This window comes from Ascidiella aspersa, chromosome 7 (genome assembly GCF_963924565.1).
Source record: "Ascidiella aspersa chromosome 7, kaAscAspe10.2, whole genome shotgun sequence".
Lineage (NCBI taxonomy): Eukaryota > Metazoa > Chordata > Ascidiacea > Phlebobranchia > Ascidiidae > Ascidiella > Ascidiella aspersa.
Genome location: NC_139453.1, coordinates 9,793,147 through 9,815,314, shown reverse-complemented (window position 1 = coordinate 9,815,314; position 22,168 = coordinate 9,793,147). Strand labels below are relative to the sequence as shown.

The 22,168-nt window shown below is 35.8% G+C and overlaps 2 protein-coding genes across 3 annotated transcripts in view; both read right to left on the bottom strand.

Moving 5' to 3' along the window:
• The window catches only part of LOC146137632 (exportin-4-like), a 35,467-nt gene that overhangs the window by 7,979 nt on the left and 5,320 nt on the right, over nt 1-22,168 (bottom strand). Inside the window, exons 8-17 of the mRNA XM_083393542.1 lie at nt 21,452-21,632; nt 20,982-21,165; nt 20,139-20,262; nt 15,880-16,028; nt 14,773-14,953; nt 14,130-14,289; nt 13,561-13,730; nt 12,949-13,120; nt 10,756-10,942; nt 9,265-9,371 (exon numbers count right to left, since the gene is read on the bottom strand). Coding sequence (XP_083249668.1) covers nt 9,265-9,371; nt 10,756-10,942; nt 12,949-13,120; nt 13,561-13,730; nt 14,130-14,289; nt 14,773-14,953; nt 15,880-16,028; nt 20,139-20,262; nt 20,982-21,165; nt 21,452-21,632 — 1,615 coding nt within the window. The remainder of the gene's footprint in view (nt 1-9,264; nt 9,372-10,755; nt 10,943-12,948; nt 13,121-13,560; nt 13,731-14,129; nt 14,290-14,772; nt 14,954-15,879; nt 16,029-20,138; nt 20,263-20,981; nt 21,166-21,451; nt 21,633-22,168) is intronic.
• On the bottom strand, nt 1,224-8,038 carry LOC146137633 (uncharacterized). Of its 2 annotated transcripts, none has more exons than XM_083393543.1 (5): nt 7,778-8,038; nt 7,437-7,534; nt 6,943-7,256; nt 5,116-5,355; nt 1,224-1,828 (listed from the first exon to the last, which is right to left on the bottom strand). In XM_083393543.1, exons 1-5 carry the CDS (start codon nt 7,804-7,806, stop codon nt 1,634-1,636), a joined length of 876 nt encoding a protein of 291 aa, XP_083249669.1. In that variant the 5' UTR covers nt 7,807-8,038; the 3' UTR covers nt 1,224-1,633. The 2 variants fall into 2 exon arrangements, with proteins under 2 accessions (XP_083249669.1, XP_083249670.1); XM_083393544.1 differs by having other exon boundaries at nt 7,437-7,531.

Here is a 22,168-nt window from a genome sequence, read left to right as displayed (position 1 = left end):
AGATGCGACATAATCGCACATCCCTAGTAAAGTATCACAAAATTACCTGCCATTGTACTATATACAACAGCCTCTGCAAATAATAACTAAGAAAATTACTCAGCAAAATCCACATTTTTTTCTGGTAACAAATCCACATTTCCTAGTAGTTAGTTATTTATATAAAAAAAGGCCGATTCACACTTGATGTTATCGGTAGGTAAACAACATTTGCATTAAGGATTCAGTACGCCTGTTTAAAGAATACAGGCGATACAACGGGCTGTACGACCTTTTTGGAGCAGTTTGCTTGCGCGAATAATTCGAGGACGAGGTATAAAGATAACGTTCTTTCAACGAATAAAGCTTTGTGGTAAAGATAAAAATATACGAGTATTTACCTACTAGCGTTTGTACGTGCGATGGGACACATAAACGGATCCATATTTTAGAGCTATTTTTCTGGATGAGTAATTGCAGTCTAAAACTAAGAATGAACTAATTTTGTTTACAACAACCAAACAATTTTTCAGACACTTTTCTGGAAAACAGTCGGTTTTATATTTGTGTTTTTTTAACGTTTTACTGTAAAGCAATAAAGGCTTTTGATAATATTTTGCGTGTAAATAAAATATATGTTTGATTGGATGAATGTTTCTGATTTCACTTTTAACAAATACTGTACACTACTACAACATGTATAAAATATCACTATGCTGACTTTTGGTTTGTATGGTGACTCTTAAGAAAGGGCTGTCCTGTTTATGTAAATAACAAGCCTAGCGTAAATATGTGTTTGGACATTTGCCCAGGCGATTCGGAACAAAGGAAATTGGCCAGGCATTGTCCTAAAGGAGAATTGTCCGTAAGGATGGACAACCGATCAAATATATCCAGATAAACAAACATCTGGTTGTACTGACGTTTAAAAATGACACGTCCGAAATAAGATATGGTTGAATTGATCCAAATGGGTTGGTAGTATTTGGTCATTCAGTAAAACGAATGAAAAAGAGCCGCGTGGCTCTCGCCACACCGCATACCACATTCTAGCAGCACCATTTTTAACAACGTTTTATGAAAATAGTGAAAAAATACAGCCGGTGCGTTTTTAATGGGGTATGAAAACAGGGTGTGAATAGCTATTACAAAAATCAGAAAGGCGAACTAGAGAAAAATCACATTAGTAAGAATAATTTCAATCCAATAAGATCATACACATTAATCTGAATAGTAAACACGGGGTATATATTTTTTGTTTAATGGCAAAGAATACAGGAACTTGCTTACACAAAAAGAAAAAAATACAAAATCGATACAAGCATGCAAGAGGCTGTTTCGCACAACAACAGATAGCAACAACGGCGTTTGGAAAGCAGATATTGCCGTTTTCTTTCCAGCAAAGCAAGAAACAAAGCAAGAAACAAATCAAAACCAAAAAATAAAACTAAAGAAAAATTGAAGGAAAGCAAGCGAACATTGGAACGTTGTATAAAACACACGAAACAAACAGTCCGTAGTATAATTGCCTTTCATTTTTTTCCGCGACCGCTGTATAGGCATAGTTACACGTTGGCGAAAAAACACGACCAATATAGTACGAAAGTGCACAAAACGCTTGGAAAAAAGAAAATAATAGAAAAAACAAAGTGCGTCACAGCGACACAACTCCAGCGTCGCAAACAACTTGACCTTTTGCGCCGTCAGTACAGAGGGTCGGTTCCACCAGGTACGCCTGGCGAACGCTTCCCCCAAGAAGCTCAAATGCTGCGCATAAGCGGTTGAACGACTTGCCCTGGTAGGTCAGGGAAGAAATGCTTGCGTAAAACCTCGTTTCCCCACCCGGCAACTGTAATGGAAGACAAAAACAAGGTGAAACTTTTTAACGTTTGTCGTTTATTCTTCAGTGGTCTACAACCTGTGGGTCGCGACCCCCAGTGTGAGGTCGCCGTAACTCCACATATTCCCACTGTTTAGTACGATGTATGTAGTTCGTTTTCTTTACGATGACGTTATACTAACAAACGTGAGTGCAGATGATACAAGCTTTCATTTCTTTTACATAAAATTGCTGTTTTAGCTCTTAAGCGCTGCCAAACCGTTTGAAAAGGTTGAATATCACACTGGTTTAGAAGATCGGAAAAAGGTGGTTGAACTATGTAAGTAGGTAATGCCACAAAAAGATCTTTAAATAACCCTATTTTTGAAAGGTAAAACAGTCTGTGGTTTTGGAGAAAAAAATTATTGGTAAAACATGAAAGACAAAACAACAAACTGCATTTCAAAAGGTAAATCACTTCCTTTGCTTGTGAAACAATAAATATTTCGCTAGAAATAAGTTAAAAATAGGGTAAAAAGGGCTAGCTTAATTTCTAAAAGGTAGAAAAAGTTAGTAGTTTAAAAACAAACAACGTTTGGTTAAAAAAAATAACAAAAAAGGTAGAACTAACTATACTATATTTCTAAAAAAAGAAAGAAGGTTGGTAGTGTGGAAGATGGGAAATCGTTTGTTTAGGCATACATAAAATTTACATTTTAAAAGTTAAAACAACTGTTGTACTAAAAAGGTAAAAATAATTTGAAAAAAATATTTTAAAATATTCAAACAATTTTGTTGCCCGGTAAAAAGCAATAGATGTTTCGGGGATGAATAACAAACAAAATATTAAAAGATGATTAAAGGACGAAAAAATGCAATTCTTTGCTGACGAATGAGGTAAATGCTTTGAAGCTTTTCAACCGCGGCCAAATAGTTCATTTAATTAGGGGTCGTTTCCCGAATCTTTTTATTCGTTCGGCTGTTAATTTTCGATTTCGTTTTGCCAAGGAATGTTGGAATTTATACGACGGGCAACATAAAAGTTTGTTCAAATAAAGTACTGTACGTACTACTAGTCTTGGTATTTATGAGGAAAAAAATATGAGGAACTTAAATAGGGTCGCAGTTACTATTACCCCTGACACAACGGGTACAAGGGAAGGATGGTAAGTTTACTGCTACTTAGGTTTAATACGCCAGGTTGTACGCCTAAAATTGAAACTTGTTTGAATTGAAAGCTAACTTATTGCCAAGAACACAATCATGAAATACGGCCCACTGTTGCCCAAACGGTAGTTATATTGGTTGGGCAAACTATATATTATTCTTTATTTTGTTTGTATGTCAATTAAGGTAATATGAAATTACCTTAATAGACTTTCAATATAAAGTAAGACGAAAAACTCTTATCATAATGAGAAATCATCCATAAAACACAAATAGATGTTGAACGATTAAAAAAATATAGCAAACAACTTTTCTGGCCAAACGCTGGCAGGTAAAGAGTCGAAACTTTAGCCCGCTGAGGTTAAGGCTAAGCCATGTACATTGCACTTTATGTTCACACTTGACAATAATTACAACAACCACATGACATTTGTTCATTAATGTTTTACAACGTGGCTCGAAATTAAAATCAACAATTGTGTGTTGACCGTCCCTCTTAAAAAGATGTTTATGCGGCCTGGTTAATGTTTAATTATAGCAAGCACTTTCCTTGCATGTTGACAAGGTTTTACAGCCGAAATAAGGGACAGTACTCGGCTGTTTTACACAGTTATGCAATATGTTTTCGCACATTAATTTGTCACCATGATACGCTTATTAATATACTGTTGGTGTCAGTGGAAGAAATTAAGTTATTATTACGACCAACTATAGGGATTTCGATACTTGACATTTTGTTCCGATACCGATACCCGATATTTTGGCCGAAAAGTATCGCGATCCGATCCGAAAACAAATTACGTCATTACTACTCTGAAATTTAAACACATTGAAACGTTCAAAGGGATTTTTTTCCACTCAAGCGTTAAGGAGCGTATTATGTTCGAACAAACCTATATTTTATAGGGGCAAACCATTCCTGAAATTTCTACACTAATTCGGTATAGGATGGACGACAATTCAACCCTAAAACGAGTACCGATGTTCGATACTACCACTTATCATCAGGCATCGGCTGCGATCCGATATTATCGGAAATATCTACCACAAACGTGATCATTCAGTTATTAAAAAATAGGGCCGTGATTTAATTCAAAGGACATGCTATAAAAACCAAATGTCTGACAACACTTGATCAATGCTGAAACAAGAAACCGTTTTTGCCTCAAACACTATGGCGGTAAATCAAAATTAACACTAAAGTTGGATGATTTAGGGTAAGACAGTGGCCAGTGAACCGTGGGCCGAAGCAATACGTATACGAAAGAGTAAACAAATTATTTAATATATCATTCGCGAAACCTGAAGAAAGTCTAAAACTATGGCTTTTTTAAAAAGATGTCAACTTAAAAAAACGATTTTAATGCAACGGCATTCAATGTCGGAGAAGGTGGACTTTTTAAAGGTATAGTTTTGTCGTTATTATCAACAAGGCCGTTATTATGGAACAATACTGAACAAGCGCACAACAGTTACCATTATTTTCTCACGATTATAGCAGCTTTCAAATCAAAACAGCTCAAAAGAGCAAAAAAATGACTTTTATGTTTTGTTGTTTCGCAGTTTTCACAGGCTGTTTAATTGCGTTGTAGTTGAAAATATTTAATTGAAAAATATTTAAATTATTTTACCGATGGTTCTACTGTGATTGATTGTTGGCCAAGTGCTGGCGGTTCACAACGAAACGAAAACTTCGCATTTGTCAAATTTATTTCTAACTTTTCTTGCCTAAATTTGACATTTAGGTATTTTTAAAGGAACTCGGCCAGCGAATACCTTAATTTGTTGTACGGCATACTTTTGATACGCAGCCTCAAGAATATAAAATCTATCTTCCATTCTTAAGAAAAAAACGTCGATTTTTAATATTTATAAAGCACTTCCTAGAGTCCTAACTTCAGGTAATTTTGCATATTTCGTTTAAAAACGGATTAGTTAGAGTTTTACTTAAACGACAGTTCTGTAGATAAATGCCGGATTGTACATTCTACCCTCATTTACCATCAGCAACCTTTTTTAGCCATGGAATTCGAACGTAACGCATACAACTAAAGTACTAAACAGTTAGCATGTCCAGACAAAATATATTTACAAATCTTTTTTAGCTTTCTATTGTAAAATTAAAAAAAAACATAGGAAATACTACAAACCTGATTCGAGCACTTGTCAGACAGGAGTCTGACCATCTTTGTGACCAGATTCTGCTCAGAAAGTTCTCTTGGCAAGAAATAAAAGCCCTCCGAAGGGTTTCTCCTGAACAGTGGCAAGACCCGTGTAAATCCCATCTTGGTGAGACCGATGGATTGAACTTGCAGCGTCCCGTTTACAGCTGTGACGTCTCGCAGCAAAATAAAGTGGCGCTCCGGTAGGGGAATTGCATAATCGCATTCCTAGGAAGAAATGACGTTTTTACGAGTTGGGCAAAAATACCTAGTTATCTAATAATAAAACAACACAATGATTTACGAATAAATATATATATATATATACGTTTTAAACTGATACAACGTCATCCAAACGCTGAAACACTTTCGAATGACCACTTTCGAATGTCAAGAATCTACCGCAAACAATAAAATGTAAAGAAAAGATTCTTACTTTAGCATTAGATGATGTTTTAGACTGTTTATGAAAACAGGTATAAAACATAAAATAATTTCTTCAAATTTTACAGAAATAAATACTCTATAGAAAGGCCTAATAAGTTTCCCTATTTGAATAAGATACTGATGATGCCTATTCATAAGGCAAAATATACATTTCTGTAAAATATTAAAACCGATATTTTTCTGTAAAATTAAAAAAAAAAGATTGTATGTTTATGCCACTTTTTACAAACAGTCTAAACCTCATCATCCATAGTTGGAAATATCTCATACTATATTGTACTTGGAATATCACACTATTTTGTAGGGGGGAAATTGTTTTATGGATAGTTGTTACATAATGCGATAAAACAAACTATACTTTTTTTAAGTACGACAATATTTTCAGTATAATTTTAATGGCAAGCTATGTCAAATAAAACTTTATGGTCGCCTATAAAAATCCAAACCAGTTGCGCATACAGGTTTGTTTAGTCAGCAATCCTCATTGGATTCTCCACAACGAAACTGATTCTTCTATCAGTGATATCTTTTATACAACACACTAGCTTCTTCACAAATGGCTTAGTGTGGGTAATCAACAATCCAATTGATAAAGCAACAAAAGGATGCCCCACTATTCGATAACTGCTTCAATGGCATACAGCTGTGGCGACAAATCACAACACGGCTATTGTCCGGGGAATATTATTTCCACAATAAAACTAAGGTGAGTGGTACCACCGGTATGTGTCAATGCTGAACTGCTGCTATGGTTAAGGCCATGAGTGCCACTTAATTCACAGCCAATATAATGATATACGAGGGAAGTACTTTGTGATGTTGTTGCAATTTCCATACCGCGTTTATTAACATTTCATGAGCTGCATGACTCTCACCTAAAGAATACCGTTCCAAACAATTATACATGCTTATGACAACAGAGATAAATTTTAAAAGGACTTTTTGTTTAAAAAAATATATTTTAAAGACATAAAAGTTCATGACATAGTTTATTATTATATATTTTTTCGGAAGAAAGTAGTTTAATATTTAGAAAATCAGCAATTTTACCACAACAAAACTAATACTACAAAGTCTATGTTTAAAACAAAAGTATACTCTGAATATGTGATAATAAAAATTGACCGTTGCAATATAAACGTCTACTTTAATCCCCGATCAGTAACAGCAGAATAATCTAGCTTCAGACACTATTAAAAGATCGAAAACAATATATATAAATATTTCGCCTAAAAGACACCGTCAGTATATTATTCATGAATAAGATATGACTGACCTGAATTGCCAGCTTTGCTAGAGTATTCTGCTGTTTAAAACAAGGATGTTGATCGATAGATATACCAGCAAACAAGAGACCAACAAAGTTACCTGAATATTGAGGGTGCTGCAGTTTTGCGCGAACGTGAGGGAAAACACTCCAAAGAGCATGGCTCCATGTTTACTTATTCGGGCCAAGCTGCCACAGAATATTGTCTGGGCATCGATCAATGGGTAGGCAGAGCTGTCAATATAGCCGCTTCCCAGACAATCGGAAAATAACTCTTCGTCGAATACTGCTAATTTTGGTTTCGCTAAACCCGTCACTTGTTGTACAACGGCCAGGTCCGACCCGTTGTTTGTGTGTGATGTATTAGTTGGTGGAATTGTAGCCCGGCGTATTTCGTGTATTCGATATTCTACGTCTGTAAAGAGAAACACTTGATTGGAGACTTTTTAAAGTACTTACAAAACTTTAAAAATTTGCACATTATATGAAAGTGGACAAGACGATTACTTGTAATAAAAAGCAGCGTTACAGTAAGAAAAGGTTAAATAGAAAGTAATTTACGAGTATAAAATACCAGTGAGACATATATGCTTACCATTATCAGGTGGGTGGTTCGTTACAGGAAAAGATTTGATCTGCAGTGCAAATCCATATAAGGCGCCACAGACTAACAAATAAAAGAAGCCTTTTCTACTGTAAAATAAAGAGAAATCAGATTAATAAACGTAAACACTAGAAGTATAAATAACACGCATTCCTTATTAGGCACTAAATTATTAAACAGCAAAAACACAATTAACAATTTAAAACAAATATTCAAACAATGATCAATTTTATTTGATATTCTTTATATTTAAAAAAAACATTTACAAACAATACGTTAATTATCCATTAAATGCTATGTGTAAATAGGGATGCCAATTAAAAAACTCGCACCTTTTTCGCCAAACAAGTACTTTTTTCATTTCTCAATCCAAGCATCCTCCAAAAGTTGACCGACTTCAAGCAGGCATTCCACAAATGTGTGAAGACAAATTACAACTTCCAATATACTGCCACCAAACTAGTGAGGACAAGTCAGACCCAACCTACAATCACGCAACAGGACAATACAAAGCACAACTGTATCTCGCTGACTTCCCTTTGCCTGCTTGCTCACGGTATTAACTTGGATAGGAAGGTAACCAGATAGCACGTGGCTTCTGGTATAGAAAGCGTACGGTAAACGACCAGTGACAAATCGGCAAACAAACCAGTTGTGGCTGCTCTCCCCTGTATAAACAGAGAAGGAGACCAAACAAGGGGCCGTGGCTTTAAAATTCTGCGCAACGCACGGGTAACCTATATAAAACACTATTGACGTTCGGCAGTTTTTACGGACACTCCATGCGGTTAACTAAAAGCTTTTTTGATAATCCTAAATGGCGAAAGAGAACTTATAACTCTAATTCGCTTCGTCTTTTTGACCTGCAATGGTACCTGAGCAGTTTTACGAAACGCTAACCGCAGCTTTTATAACTTATATAGCATCCCATAACTAATAAAGACTTTACTTGAAGACTCTTCAAGATTCAAAAAAGCTAAAATCATCTATTTATGAGCTGTCTGATCAAACAAGTTGGCCAACTCAGAGAGAGGCCGATAAGCTTTTCCTTCTTTTCTGAAGAAAATCACTTTGGTTTTCACATAAAACGCAAGTCGGTGATATATATCTTGCGCAAACAAAACTCTTGGAATCCCTTATCTTAAGTATATATGCATAACAAAGGCCGCTGTGAAAACGAGAACTGAAAAATTCCAATATAAACTGAGATTTAGATCGTAATTGATTGTACACCTGGTAAATTGTTCGCACAGTTAGGCTGTAAAATTCGGCCAAACACATTGCACAAGCAAATAAATCTAGATTTTATTCAGCCTTTATTAATAATACCCGACATTGATCACAGTCTTGTAAAATGAATCAAATTTGGACAACGTTTTTGAAAATTTCCTAAGGGTTTTTTCAGCCTGAATTTAGAATAACGCTAGTTAATTTTTTCTCCAGTGTTTTCATAAATTAGAATAAAATAGTATATTTTGCTTAAACCATTTCCCTAATCTATACATCAAAATGTTGTTGTTCACATTTAAGCAAAGTGTTACGATTTGTTAAATTCATAAATCTCGCTTTCGCTTGTTGGGCTTTAATGTTTTTGTTTAATTTCATTTTAAATTTGTGAAATGACAAAAATGTAAGTTACATTCAAACCATAACTTTGAAGCAAATACAATTCTTCAGGACTAAAAAAGTAGCAATTTTTTTTTACTCATGTAGCTTAAATTTAAAAAATCATCTTTTAAAATGAGAACATAAACAACAGCTAGCGTCCGCAAAATAGACATTTAAAAAACATGTACATATTGCTATCTTTACTGCTCACCTTGCTCAAATAACACATCTGCTTGTGGGCAACTTCAACCAGTAGTTCAAGTATCAAGATCACAAGGCTTTCGAAGTTGTGGTAAATTTCAAGCAGCTTGGCGCAATCTAAGAAGCACAAATACGTGTTAGAAACAAACAAGATTAGGACCTCCAGACCATTAAGATTCGTATGAGCCGGTAAATTTTATCAGACGCATGCAACAAAGTATAGGTGCTTGAAATTTAAAGATAAACACTCAACAGTGTCACCAATGTACTGTATATACGTGTCTAGTCATTGATTTATTAGTTTAGTCGGAACAGCAGTTTTTTTTATTTTGAATTAACAAAGGGTTTTCAACCTGGACAAAAAAGTGAAAGTGAAATTTATCTGCAAAAATGGTAACGAATACTTTTGTTTACTTTTTTACAAAGGGTTGGACATTTACGTTTTCAAACACCTAATATTCGATCAATTTGCAATCTTCATGTTTTGAATATCACAACAAAACAGTAACATTGACATGGTCAACACAACACAATAATAAAGATGTTTTACTACATAACTTGCTCCACGCTTAACGAATTTTCAAAGACATTCGGGAAAATATGTTTTTTTCTAAGACTTTCAAAGTGAAAATCAATTCAGCACAATCAAAAGGACTGTTTGACAACCCTGTAAACTAAAGTAAACGAAGATCTCAAATAACAAATGTGTTAAACATCTGTTTCACTAGGACATTTTTTTAACACATGATTTTTAATAGACATTTAAATAAATAGAGGTATTTCAAACACATGTGGAAATTCATACAAAGATAAGATTTCAAGAATTTGTGACAACCCCGTAAATTGTTTTTCTTTCTTTCCTTAAAACGAGGATTGCAAACATAATAAACTCACACAATAGCCGGATCATTTTGGTCGCGGTATTTTTGGTGTTGTAAACAAGTCATTTTGAAATGACTCAAGTCTAAGTCAAGTCATATGTAAAAATAAGTGAAGTCCAAGTCTGGTATTTTTTTAATAAATTACAAGTCAAGTCCAGGTCAAGTCAAAATTACAGCAAGTCAATTACAAGTCAAATCTTTGTCATAAAAATTGCACATTAAGCTATTAAAATTGGGCCAACTCGTTCGATTATGAGAAATACCTAACTAAAAATACGAAAAACACAATATACAGCGAGCAATGTGCAAAGATTAGAATGAATAACCAAATTTTACAAAAACTTGATTAATGGAAAACATTTCATTTCCATCAAAAGTCATTTATCTAAAATACTTAAGTCTAGTCAAGTCATTTACCCAAAAGACTTAAGTCAAGTCAAGCCAAGTCTTTTTGCCTAACCAACTTGGGTTAAGCAAAATCATTCGAAAGCAGTGGTATTTTGCTATTGTCAGACGGATCTGTACAGCTGTGACAAATAATGTTTTTTCCTTTGGTCAACCAACTTACTAATGTCTGCTATTTTTTCATTAAACTTAAAAATCTTTTTGTGTGAATTCACCTGCAGTGATCGCCGACATGTAGGTAAAGAGAATAACAGCGTTATCAGGGCGTGTTGACATAGCAACGCCCTGGAGAAGCGTCATAATCTCAGACACCTCTTCAAGAACTTGTTTACTGTGGGCCGACTTCACAAACCAGTCTTTTGAGACCAGGTTGTGGTAACGTTGAGGTAGAGGTTGTAGGGTCTGTCAGAAAATAGCAACAAGTCAAGATGTATCGAAAATGTTATTGAAAGTCAAAATAGGTTAGTGCGTTACTGAATAATAAATTGTCACGTCATGTGTTTCCAGAAAACAGACTAATATGTTTCTCATTAAATTTGAATGCTAGAAAATCTTTTCGACAGCTACTGTATAGTTCGTATGCATATCTAACTTTAAGCAAGCGTTATTATTGTTTCGTCAATTTTAAAATTTCACGGTTTTAAACATTAAAGAGGTTCGCCAATTCAAAGAAGCGTACGGGTCCGCAAGGTGATCAAGTTTGAGAACTACTGCCCAAGAACATCAGAGTTGATAGTGTTAAAACCATGTTATTTAAGTTAAAAACATTTAGTTGGAGAATGGGGTCATTGATACAATAACTTTCATTCATGTGTAACTCAGCATTGCCAGCTAGCGGTAAAAATAAGTAGTTATTACTTGCCTCAATAGTTTTTAGCCATCGTTGTTTAACGTAGTCTTAAGCAATTTGTGTTTTTCGGTCTTAAAAAGGTTGTGTTATAACATCACTATAGTCACTACTTTATTGTCAACAACATTTCTTTTAACAGTGCCTATTGGAGTGTAAAAAACGGCAACACACATAAAGACTATACAGCGCCACTATCTCCAGATGACAATTAATTTATAATACAATAATATTGGGACAATTTTTAACGTCAGAATAAGATCTAAACCAGGGGTCGGCAACCTACGGCCCTCGGGCTGGATCCGGCCCGCCGATGTAATTCATCCGGCCCGCCACCTCTTTGACAAAGTAGACACTAGTTCATTTTACATACTTTTTGACTATTTTAACAAGTGCAAAAAAACGAATCATTATTCTACGTCCGGTTTGCTTACGTTTTGATGCTGTGTTTTCACCTAGATTAGCGCTTCTTTGCCGTTGCGCCGTGGAAGGCCGCCAAATGCGTCACGGAAAAACGGAAAACGTATTCAAAATGTTGGACATATTTTTTAACAATATTTTTCGGCAATGTAATAAAAACTTGCAAAAAATTTTTAAAGCAATGCCGGTATACCCAAAAAATCGCACTCGCTTCGCTCGCCACGTGTGCCTTGACTTAAAAATGTTAACAAACACTTAGCTAGATTAACATTAATTGTTATCGCGTTCCCAAGTAGTTTTATTACACTTTCATTAGTAGTATCATAGTGTGGATGACGGCGTGTGAATTTTAAACAAAACAAAAGCTGTTTCCCGCTTTGCGCCAACAATTTACTTCCTCCACGTAATTAAACACGTTCTTAAGTGCAAAAACGATCTGATCCACTGTTGTTCTAACATTAAAATAACACAATTCTTAGTTATCATTTTGTGCGGCTCGCAGAGATCTTTCTGACTTTATTTTGGCCCGCGACTAGAAAAAGGTTGCCGACCCCTAGTAACCAGGCTTGAGCCATAAGATAGAAAAAAGAACAACATCCAAGCCGGAATAAAACACAGTTTGGAATAAGACCAGAACTAATACCCAAAGTAGAACTAATACCCAATAGCCGTATTAACGTATAAATCGGAATAAGTCCTAAATGGTCAGAATCAGAATATTTTACCTAATCCAAACCCAACTCCTTAGTACATCACTAACTCCCTCATAATTTCAAACCCAACCTAATTTCTAACACTGACATTACCCACCAGCGACCCCAAACGGGTCCAACAATCCGGTACCAAAACAGCTAGCGGCGCCCTAACGTCGACACTAGCGGCGCCCTAACGTCGACAAAACAGCCGATGCCAAAAAAAAAAAAAAAAAAAAAGAACTATCGTCCCATACCCTCTCTTTACAGTTCCAGCCGTTATTTTAGCAATTTAGGTCATATTCCGGGCATTATTCCGGCAGGTTTACGTCTTATATTTCTGCTTAGTTATTCTTGCTTTGTGGGTCTTATTGTGTGTTCCCCCCTAAACACGGTAATACTATAGAGTTGTGTCAGCTTATAAAAGTCGTTTAATTGCAAACATCCACCTGTTCCCAGTATCGGTCTCTGTAAACGTTCATCTTAGCGGAGCCGGCAAGCACAAGGGACGACATGATGCTTTGTTTTGTGATGGGCGGCAGGCAATTGAATGGGGTCTGATTGTGGCAGAAGTGCTTTCCCAGCTTCCAAAAGTCCTCGCACTCGACAACCAAGCTGCACCTGTGGAAATTAAATGTTAATGAAACAGAGATTTTTTGTTTTCTGTCATAGCAAATTTCGTCAGTTACAACTACATGCGTATTTTTTGTATTTCTATCCGAACAACGGAAGTTGAAATCGACAGATAAATAGTCATTACTTGGTTACTTTTGGATGATTAAACACTAAAATTTGCAAAAATATAAAATTGTAGTTGTGCGTCGATTCATGTTATTATAACTATCAGAGATCAAAAGTTTTCTAATATACTAGACCCGGTGGGCATACTGACAAAATATTACATAACACAGGATGTTTTGTCTGTCTTAAGTTTTATTTCAATAAAATAAAAAATAAAAATTGTTTTTAAAAATACATAAATTAAAATCAATAATTGATAAAAAATAAAAATCGATACTTGTTCGAAGTTAAAATATTTATGGTACCTCCCCAATTATTACCTTTCAGAGTGATCAACCAGTACGGCCAGCAGTGCTGTTGTGTTCTCAAGCACCGCTGGCTCACCAGACCATGCTCCTAGTGTGGCGTATATCTTGGCAATGAGGTAGTTCGTCAACCATTTGGCGCCTTGAGAATTCCTGCCGAATGCACTTGAAAGAACGGGGCTCAGCTGAAAAAGAAAGAAAAAATTGACACAAGGATAAGGACTGGACTTGGAATTGACTTGCTCTAACCATGACTTGACTGGAACTGGACTTGTTATTTATTCGAAAAGACTTGCACTTAAGTTAATTTAAAGATGACTTGACTTGTACTTTGTAGTTAAGTTATTTTACAAATGACTTAACTGGGACTAAAGTTATTTGAAATGACTTGTTTACAACACTCTTGGTCAGCACATTTTGCTCGTTCAGAATAATTATAAACCTAAATTACAAAAACAAAACAGAAATCTTAAACATGGAGTAAAATTATGTAATATTTCCACTGTACAATTTACAATTAGTCACTCTGGGTTACACAAATCTAAAAAAAAAACTTTTAGAAAAATGTTCATAAAATTGCTTACCTCTTTGTAGTAGTCCTCAGAATACAGAAGATAAGTGGATGCCCAAACTTTAAGAAACCACATAATGTCCTTGGCCAATTCAGGACTAAACATGGAGACCAAGTTCCCTGTGGTCACATCGCCTTCAAGCTGGCCAAGGCGAATAACTGCAGACGTCAACCTTATTAATAAAACGAGAAAATTATCCCATTTGAACAAAACTAGGCAAAAAGTAGATTTATCATCAAGTTCCGATCGAGCTCTTTTTTTCAACAACCTGTAATGAAGTTATTAAATAAAATACCTGGTTTTATGTAAGATAGAATTGAGCAAAGGTATGTTGGCTTGCACTACGATCAACATTTAGAAAGATAAATAGTGAAGCTTAATAATGAATCTTAAAGCCAAATAAGTTGAGTAATTCGACATCAAATTGATAAATACGTTTCCAAACGTGCTTGTATCATATCAGTAGCACATTAACTGATGATGATGGAAGATTATTATTTATTATTATCAAAGCTACATTACAGATACTGGACATAAATATAGAACATAAACCAAATTGAAATGTGTATATCAGAGGTTCACTAGAGTCAACTAGAAAACTGGCACACTAATTACTAACTTTTAATGTGATTGAAGTAAAAACAAGAAAACTAACCGAACGATGAAATCAGTGGCACCATCTGCGCCAGGTATTTCGTTAAATTTCTGCTTTGGCGAGCCCAACACTTGAAGTGTGACGCCTTCGTTGACAGTGGCCTTCTGTTGTATGGAATACTGCACGAGTTCGGGTGGTATAAGAGGCGTTTCCCCCTCGCACTCATCGGCCAGCACATGGCCTGTAAATACCATTGTAAAACGTACTTATCATGGATCAGCACTGGATATGTAAAAAATGAAGATATATACCGCCCTTATACGTATGCAAAAAAATTAGGAACAATTTTTTTTCAGGGGGAGGATAATTTTTTTTTTAATTTTAGCCTAAATCTGAATTTTTAAATTGACGTAGCACGGTCAATACTGAACCAAACGTGCTCAGATTTGTTTTGTGGGGGTTTTAGACGCAACCTAACAATTCCAGGGGGTCCCCACTAAAATTTGACAAAAAAGTGTTTTTTTGAACAACCCAAATGTGACAGCTTTTATACAAAAGCTTTTGTGGTTTTGCACATTATGACTAAAACTAGCCATTAGCATAGAGTAACTTTCTTACAGTGCCTTGAGTTTAAAATGATTCCATTCAAATGGGCAAAACGTACATTGAAAAAATTTGCATTTACAAAAAATAAAAAAGATTAGTATGGGGTGCCATTGCAAGTGGTAATTCAGGAAACTTTTGAACATTTTTGGTAGACTAAGACTGTGCTAAAGGAGTTAATTGAGAGCTTGAGACGAAAGGTAGCGCGTGTTTTGGTTTGTGTTTGTGTGCGAAACCACACAGCAGGCAGCAGAAAGAGCGGAATTCTAGAAGCGATTTTCAGCTGTGCATTTGCACCTAGCTGCTGCTATGGACATCATTGAATAAGCGCGCAACAACATTGAATAAGCGCGCAACTTTGCCTAGCCCTCGACCGTTCTTAGGTCTCCTAGTCGCAATACAAGGATATCATATACTGAGCGTTTTACTATGATTGAAATTCTTGTGTTTCAGGAAATAAGTAGGATCAAGGTATCAGGTAATTGAGCGCGTAATTTGGTTAAATTCCCGAGCGTCTAAAACACTCTGCACACCCATGTTCGACGCCCGTGAAGAAGGGTTTACCTGCAAGCAAGACTAGCCAGTGCAAATCTTCGTAGAGGTCGTTTAGCATCACTTGCGAAGCATCGTTCTCCTGTGCTTGACCTTGACGTGCGTGTTGCTGTATTCTCGACAGCTGGCCGCTTAGTCTGCTTGTTCTTTCTTCTATAAGTCTAGAAAGAGGCGATATTCATTAGAAGGAAATAATCTTGACAACTTAACATATAATTACAGAACATGTTCCTTACTCCTTTTAGGTTGGTTTGCATGGTTCTTGTACGGCCTTGCTCAAATATATATATCGGACTATTGGATGCGTAGAACTGTTTGCAATGTTCTATGTTCTATGTTCTTGTTTAATCCGTCTTTGCAGTTGCGCAAGGGTGTTTCGTAAGTGATTTACTCAGTAATAGGCTTTTAAAATAATTAGACACAGATCAAAACATTTAGTCCAGTACGTCTGATAACTAGTATTTGCTTAAGGACACTCGCCCGTTGGGCAAGTCAGTGTCAATCAGCACTCGCATGATGCAAATTGCACTCTCATAGGTTGGTGGACAAGCACAAAATCTCAACCCTGTTGTTTTAACTTTATGCCAGGACTGTGTAGTCGACTTAAATAAACAAGACCGACTCCCGTTGAAACACTTAAATCGAGTCCTACTCTAGACACCAAAGTTCCGAGTTGGACTTCAGCCAAATAAAACTCCGTCGAGTCCCAAGTCCGACAGCCCGATTTTAAAAGCATTGAAACATGCTATACTAACCCAATACTGGCGATATAAAAAATACGTGTGGTAATGACATAGGTCATTGTTTTAAATGACTTGACTTGATTAAAGTCGTTTCGGCAAAATGACTTAACTTGACTTTGTGTTTTCCTTCAACATTTTATTAGAAAATTGGGCTATCTATCTCAATTTTTGCACGTAAAACGGTTAGATTGCTATATGTTTTATTGGTTATTTTTCTTTGGGATATCATTAATAATTAATTAAACAAGTTTGGCAATTTTAATAGTTTATTGTTTTATTTTTATTTCAATGAATTGACTTGCAGTTTACTTGCTCTAAAATGACTTGACTTGGGAAACTGATAACTTGGATTTGAATTTGGATTTTACTTACACTTTTAAAAGACTTGAATTGGACTTAATTTAACTTAATTCAATTCGAAAGTACTTGTTTACAACATTGCAAAAAATCCTCAATATTACGTTAAATCCATTGTTACCAACTTTGATTCTTTATTAAGGTACTGTGCAAAAGCATTACCAGACTTCTGAATGGTCCACAAAAAAAAGTTGTAAATTATATGGGCCGAAAATTAATTTTCGGGACATATCTTGTTTTTTTTTTTGCGGCTATTCTTTTTTGGTTTTTATGGTTTGTATGGTTTTTATGGTTTGCTTGGTATGTTTCAGACCGATTTTTGACCAGAGCATTATAGAAAAAGTATAGATCGTAGAACTTTCAAATTTTCAGACATGGCGTAGAGTGGTATGAAGATGCGATGTCGAGGTTTATGAGGCTGCACCCCTAGGCGCCTTCAATTGGGGGACAAAAAACAAAGTGTGACGTAATCGTTTTAGTTCATAACAGCTATCTACTCCTATCTAGCGGCAGAAAAACTTCAATACAGAATGCTTTCATATCACTTGCTTTATTCAGCTCGCGTCGCGACGAGGCGGTTGCTGGCATCCCAGCTGCGCCTTATTGTCCCGCGCGTGCAACGCTTTTGTTCGAAGTGGCTTGCCTAGTAAAACTAGTCGCATGCGACTTGCCTTTTATACAGAGGCCCCCTTAAATAAAAAAACTTATTGCTCTTACAACACAACAGTTTTTACCACCGCAAATTTAAAGCGAATCCTGGAAGCAGTGTACACATCTCTGTTAGCACCTGTTGTAATTGTTGCACCATTCAAACATATCAACACCAGGCCTAAACAAATATAATTATACAAGGGCCGCAACAAGAAAAAGTTCAGGTTTAACGCATTTTTAGCGACGACGTTACAAAGCTACGTCATAACATGGCGTCATAGATAAATCAATATTAAGAACACTGCATTTATTGGATTTAAATTGGCAAAACTTTCAATATAAAAGGTATAGCTTTTTAGGCACATAAAAAAATTTTGCTCATTGCTCGAAACTACAGATTTAAAGTCTGTTTCAACAGTGATTGCTCGGACCAAGCCATGGTAAAAAATTACCGAGTAAAAGTTGGCAAAAGTATAGCAAACCATAAGCGTTAAACCATTTGAGTTTTTAAGAGAATGACAATTTTTGCTTTTTTTAAATGTTAGATGGCCGAAATGTAATAACATGGCCGTAAGCATTATCTACGTAAATTATATTTATCAAATATATGTTTTGATCATTCCCCAAATACTACGCCATTATTTGAACCCCTTTCGCATCAAAGCCAAAGTTAAGTGGAGAAGTTTTCGGCCCATATCTATTTTTGCTTGGGGAAACAAGTTAAGGAAAAAAATATATAATATTAAATATAAAATACAAAATATAAAATATCAAATATCAAAAAAATAAAAAATAAAAAAAAATAAAAATAAAAAATTTAAAATTAAAAAAAAAACACCAAGCCCTGAAAATATACCCCCTGACAAAATATACAACAACCGCACCCCTGTCTAGTTCTTTTTTGGTTGTTTATGGTTTGTATGGTTTTTATGGTTTGCTTGGTATGTTTCAACCGATTTTTGTCCGAAGCTTTATAGAAAAAGTATACATCGTAAAACTTTCAAATTTTCAGACATGGCGCAGAGTGGTATGAAGGTGCGATGTCGAGGTTTATGAGGCTGCACCCCTAGGTGATTGTTGGACAAAAAAACAATAATGTGACGTCATCGCTTTAGTTTATAACAGCTATCTACTCCTATCTAGCGGCAGAAAAACTGCAATACAGAATGCTTTCATATCACTTGCTTTGTTCAGCTCGCGTCGCGACGAAGCAGTTGCTGGCATCCTGCTGCGCTTTATTGTCCGGCGCGTGCAACGTTCATACAGTGAAGTGGCTTGTCGTAAACTAGGCGCATGCGACTTGCGCTTTAGAAAGAAGCTTCTCTTGACAAAAAAAAGTATTGCTCTTACAACACAACATATTTTACGGCCACAAATTTAAATGCGCATCTAGGAGGCAGTGTACACCTCTCTGTTAGCACCTGTTGTAATTGTTGCTCCATCCAAATATATCAACACCAGGCGTGAGACTTATTGTGCGAAGTGGCTTGTCTAGTAAAAGTGGACGCATGCGACTAGCCTTTTGAAAGGAGGCTTCGCTTAGTAAAATAACTTATCGCTCCTACGAAACAACATATTTAGCGTCGCAAATTTAAATGCGAAATCTAGTGGCAGCGTACGCCTCTCTATTGGCACCTGTTGCGCATGTTACTCCAATCAAACATAAAAACACCAGGCCTTAACAAATTAAAATTGTACAAGGGCGCAGCATGCAAAACATAAAGCTGAATGCATTATTAGGGAGGACGTTACAAAGCTACGTTATAACATGGCGTCATACTTAAATAAATATTAAGAACACTGCGTTTATTGGATTTCAATTGGCAAAACTTTCAATTTAAAAGGTGGTTTATTAGGCACATAAACTTGTTTTATATATTGCTCGAAACTACAGATTTGAAGTCTGTTATAACTATGATTGCTCGGACCAATCCATGGTAAAAATTTACCAAGTAAAAGTTTGCAAAAGTATAGCAAACCATGGACGTTAAACCATTTTAAGAGAATGATAATATTTGCTTTTCAAACATGTTAGCTGACCAAAGTGTAATAACATTCTTGTACGCATTATCTACGTAAATTTTATTTATCAAATATATGTTTCGATCATTTCCCAAATACTACGACGCGATATTTGAACCCTTTTCGCATCAAAGCCAGAAGTTGAGTGGGGAAGTTTTCGTCCCATATCTATTTTTGCTTGCAGAAACAAGTTAAGGAAAAAAATATAAAAGATATAATATAAAATATACAATACAAAATATCAAAAAATTAAAAAAAATTAAAAAAAAAAAATTTAGATGTAAAATTAAAAAAAAACACCAAGCCCTGAAAATATACCCCCTGACAAAATAAACAACAACCGCACCCCCGTCTAGTTCAATATTATTAATAATGACTCACAGTCAAAGGCCTTAGAAAAAAAAGAAAGAATTATACTGTGTTAAATTATGGTGGTGATTCATGTGTCATGATGACAAAGCATAACAAATAAGTAAAATGTTGCATCCCATCTCTCACCTGGTAAGCAGTGGAATGGATTGGTGAGGAATGATTCGACAGAGGCAAGCAACGGAAATCAACTGACATAGAAACTGGTTGCAATCGTCTTCTTCCAGTTCGTCTATTTCGTCATCTGCGTCGTCTGGAATTTAGGCATAAAAGATTTGTTGCAGTTATGAGAGTTAAACGTAAAATAGGTTGCTGTAGTAAATCATTAAAAAAAGGAACTGGAACAATTCAGTTAGGTTTTTTTTTTTTTTTTTCTATGTGTTTTTAAAATCAACTTCTATGTTGGCCAAATACAATTTTTTTAACAATATTAGAAATGCGCCGAAAAAACTGAGTTAACTTGACGGAATCAAAAGTGAACTAAATTTTAAACAGGACTGTGGAGTTGGTTAAAAATAACCCAATTTGGCCCAAAAAATTGAACCAGAGTCCCAAGTTTCGATCTGGCAAAGTGTGCGATTTCGTCGAGCCCGAATTCAGCTCTGATACCAAAACCTGTATTTCATCCATATACATAACTATAATAATAAATATTCTGCAACCCACTTAAAGGGGTCACGGAGTGTCATGCAACTAACCCATCCACAAAACGTGGATAGAAAATATTTCACCAAGTACTATATACTAGTTGACCTTTACATTTTCACTTAACGGCCTTACCGGTTTCAAAAAACTAGTACTGCGCACGCACGTCGGACTTGGAAATCGATAGTCTTACGTAATCTTATAAGGCTCCCGAATCGCGAGTTTGACTCCAGATTAATTATTTGACTTCGCCAAGTCCCGAATCCGACTCCGCAGCCCTGTTTCCAAATAAAACTAAACGAAATAAAAGCAGCTTCCTAGATTTACCATCTGACTTTCTGTTTCCATCCGGTGGCGAAAGGTGGCATTGTATGTAGCAGGTGACAATTTTCAGAGCACACGGAGCAATAAACGTCGCTTTATCGTTGTCTCCCATCCTTTCCATGAGGGTCATCCACGCGTCGAGCGAATTCTCGTAAGCTTCAATGTAGATCTGGTCATCTTCGTGCAGCTGATAAAAGTTCACAAAAAATTTCTTAACTATATAAAGACTTCGACTTGTTATTTTTAAAATGACTTGACTTGGACATTTATCAATTAAAAATGACCTGATTTTAAAAGGACTTGTTTACAACAATACATTCAAGGCCAGAAAAGAAAAGTTTCAATCGTCCCAGCTATAAGAGCACTATAACCTGCCGATATATAGTTGTCGTCATTTACATGTAAGGGCGAGGAGATATCTTCCTACTTTACACATTCAGTTTGTCTCTTTCAAAATTGCAATAAATAAATACCTCCTCTTCCTGCGAGGCCTCCGTGCCAAACAGGCAAGTCATCGTTGTAATCATCTGCAGAAACATCGAGAAGACGTCGCCATGTTTGGCCAGAGCTGCCCACTCCTCGATTTTGTAAACTTCGACCAGGTTTCGGATAATATTTGAGATTCCCAGCACTTCGTGTTCGATACTCTTGTAGCTGAAACATAGGACATTGTGGTCAGTTTGCAAGAACTTCAAATCTAACAAATTACTTTGTTTGAGATCTATATTAAATAACACTATGTCACGGTGGTCTACAGTTGCCAGTATCTAAAGCAGGGATGTCCAACCTGCGGCCCGCCTGATATTTACGTGCGGCCCACCACTTATTCTTACTTTCACTAACCTTTATTTAAAAAAATGTTTCGACTATCATCAAAACATATCGAACGCGTAACATTTGATGTAGGCCTAATCTTGTATTTTTTCTGAGACTATAATCGAGTCTAATGTCGCATTTCAACATCCATCGAACACTTTGTGCACCCATCATTGCTAAGCAAGATGGGTGTTTTTCTAAATGTGTTTTTTTGCGGACCGTTTTAAGGAAATATATCAGCCCAAACATGTAAATTCAATTTTTCGCGCTTCGCCATAATAAAAAAAATTATAAAGGTCCAGATCAATTGCATATTTGCGCACGGCTTTACTCTAGAGGAGCGGGTGTTTATAAGTTAAGTTTTTTATGACGTC

Bases quoted from the DNA above. Each gene is read 5' to 3' on its own strand.
- LOC146137633 (XM_083393543.1), bottom strand. From the start codon at position 7,806: ATGAAAAAAGTACTTGTTTGGCGAAAAAG. The intron at 7,535-7,777 runs GTGCGAGTTTTT...TTTATTTTACAG, and splicing joins GTACTTGTTTGGCGAAAAAG to TAGAAAAGGCTTCTTTTATT. The intron at 7,257-7,436 runs GTAAGCATATAT...TTCTCTTTACAG, and splicing joins GAACCACCCACCTGATAATG to ACGTAGAATATCGAATACAC.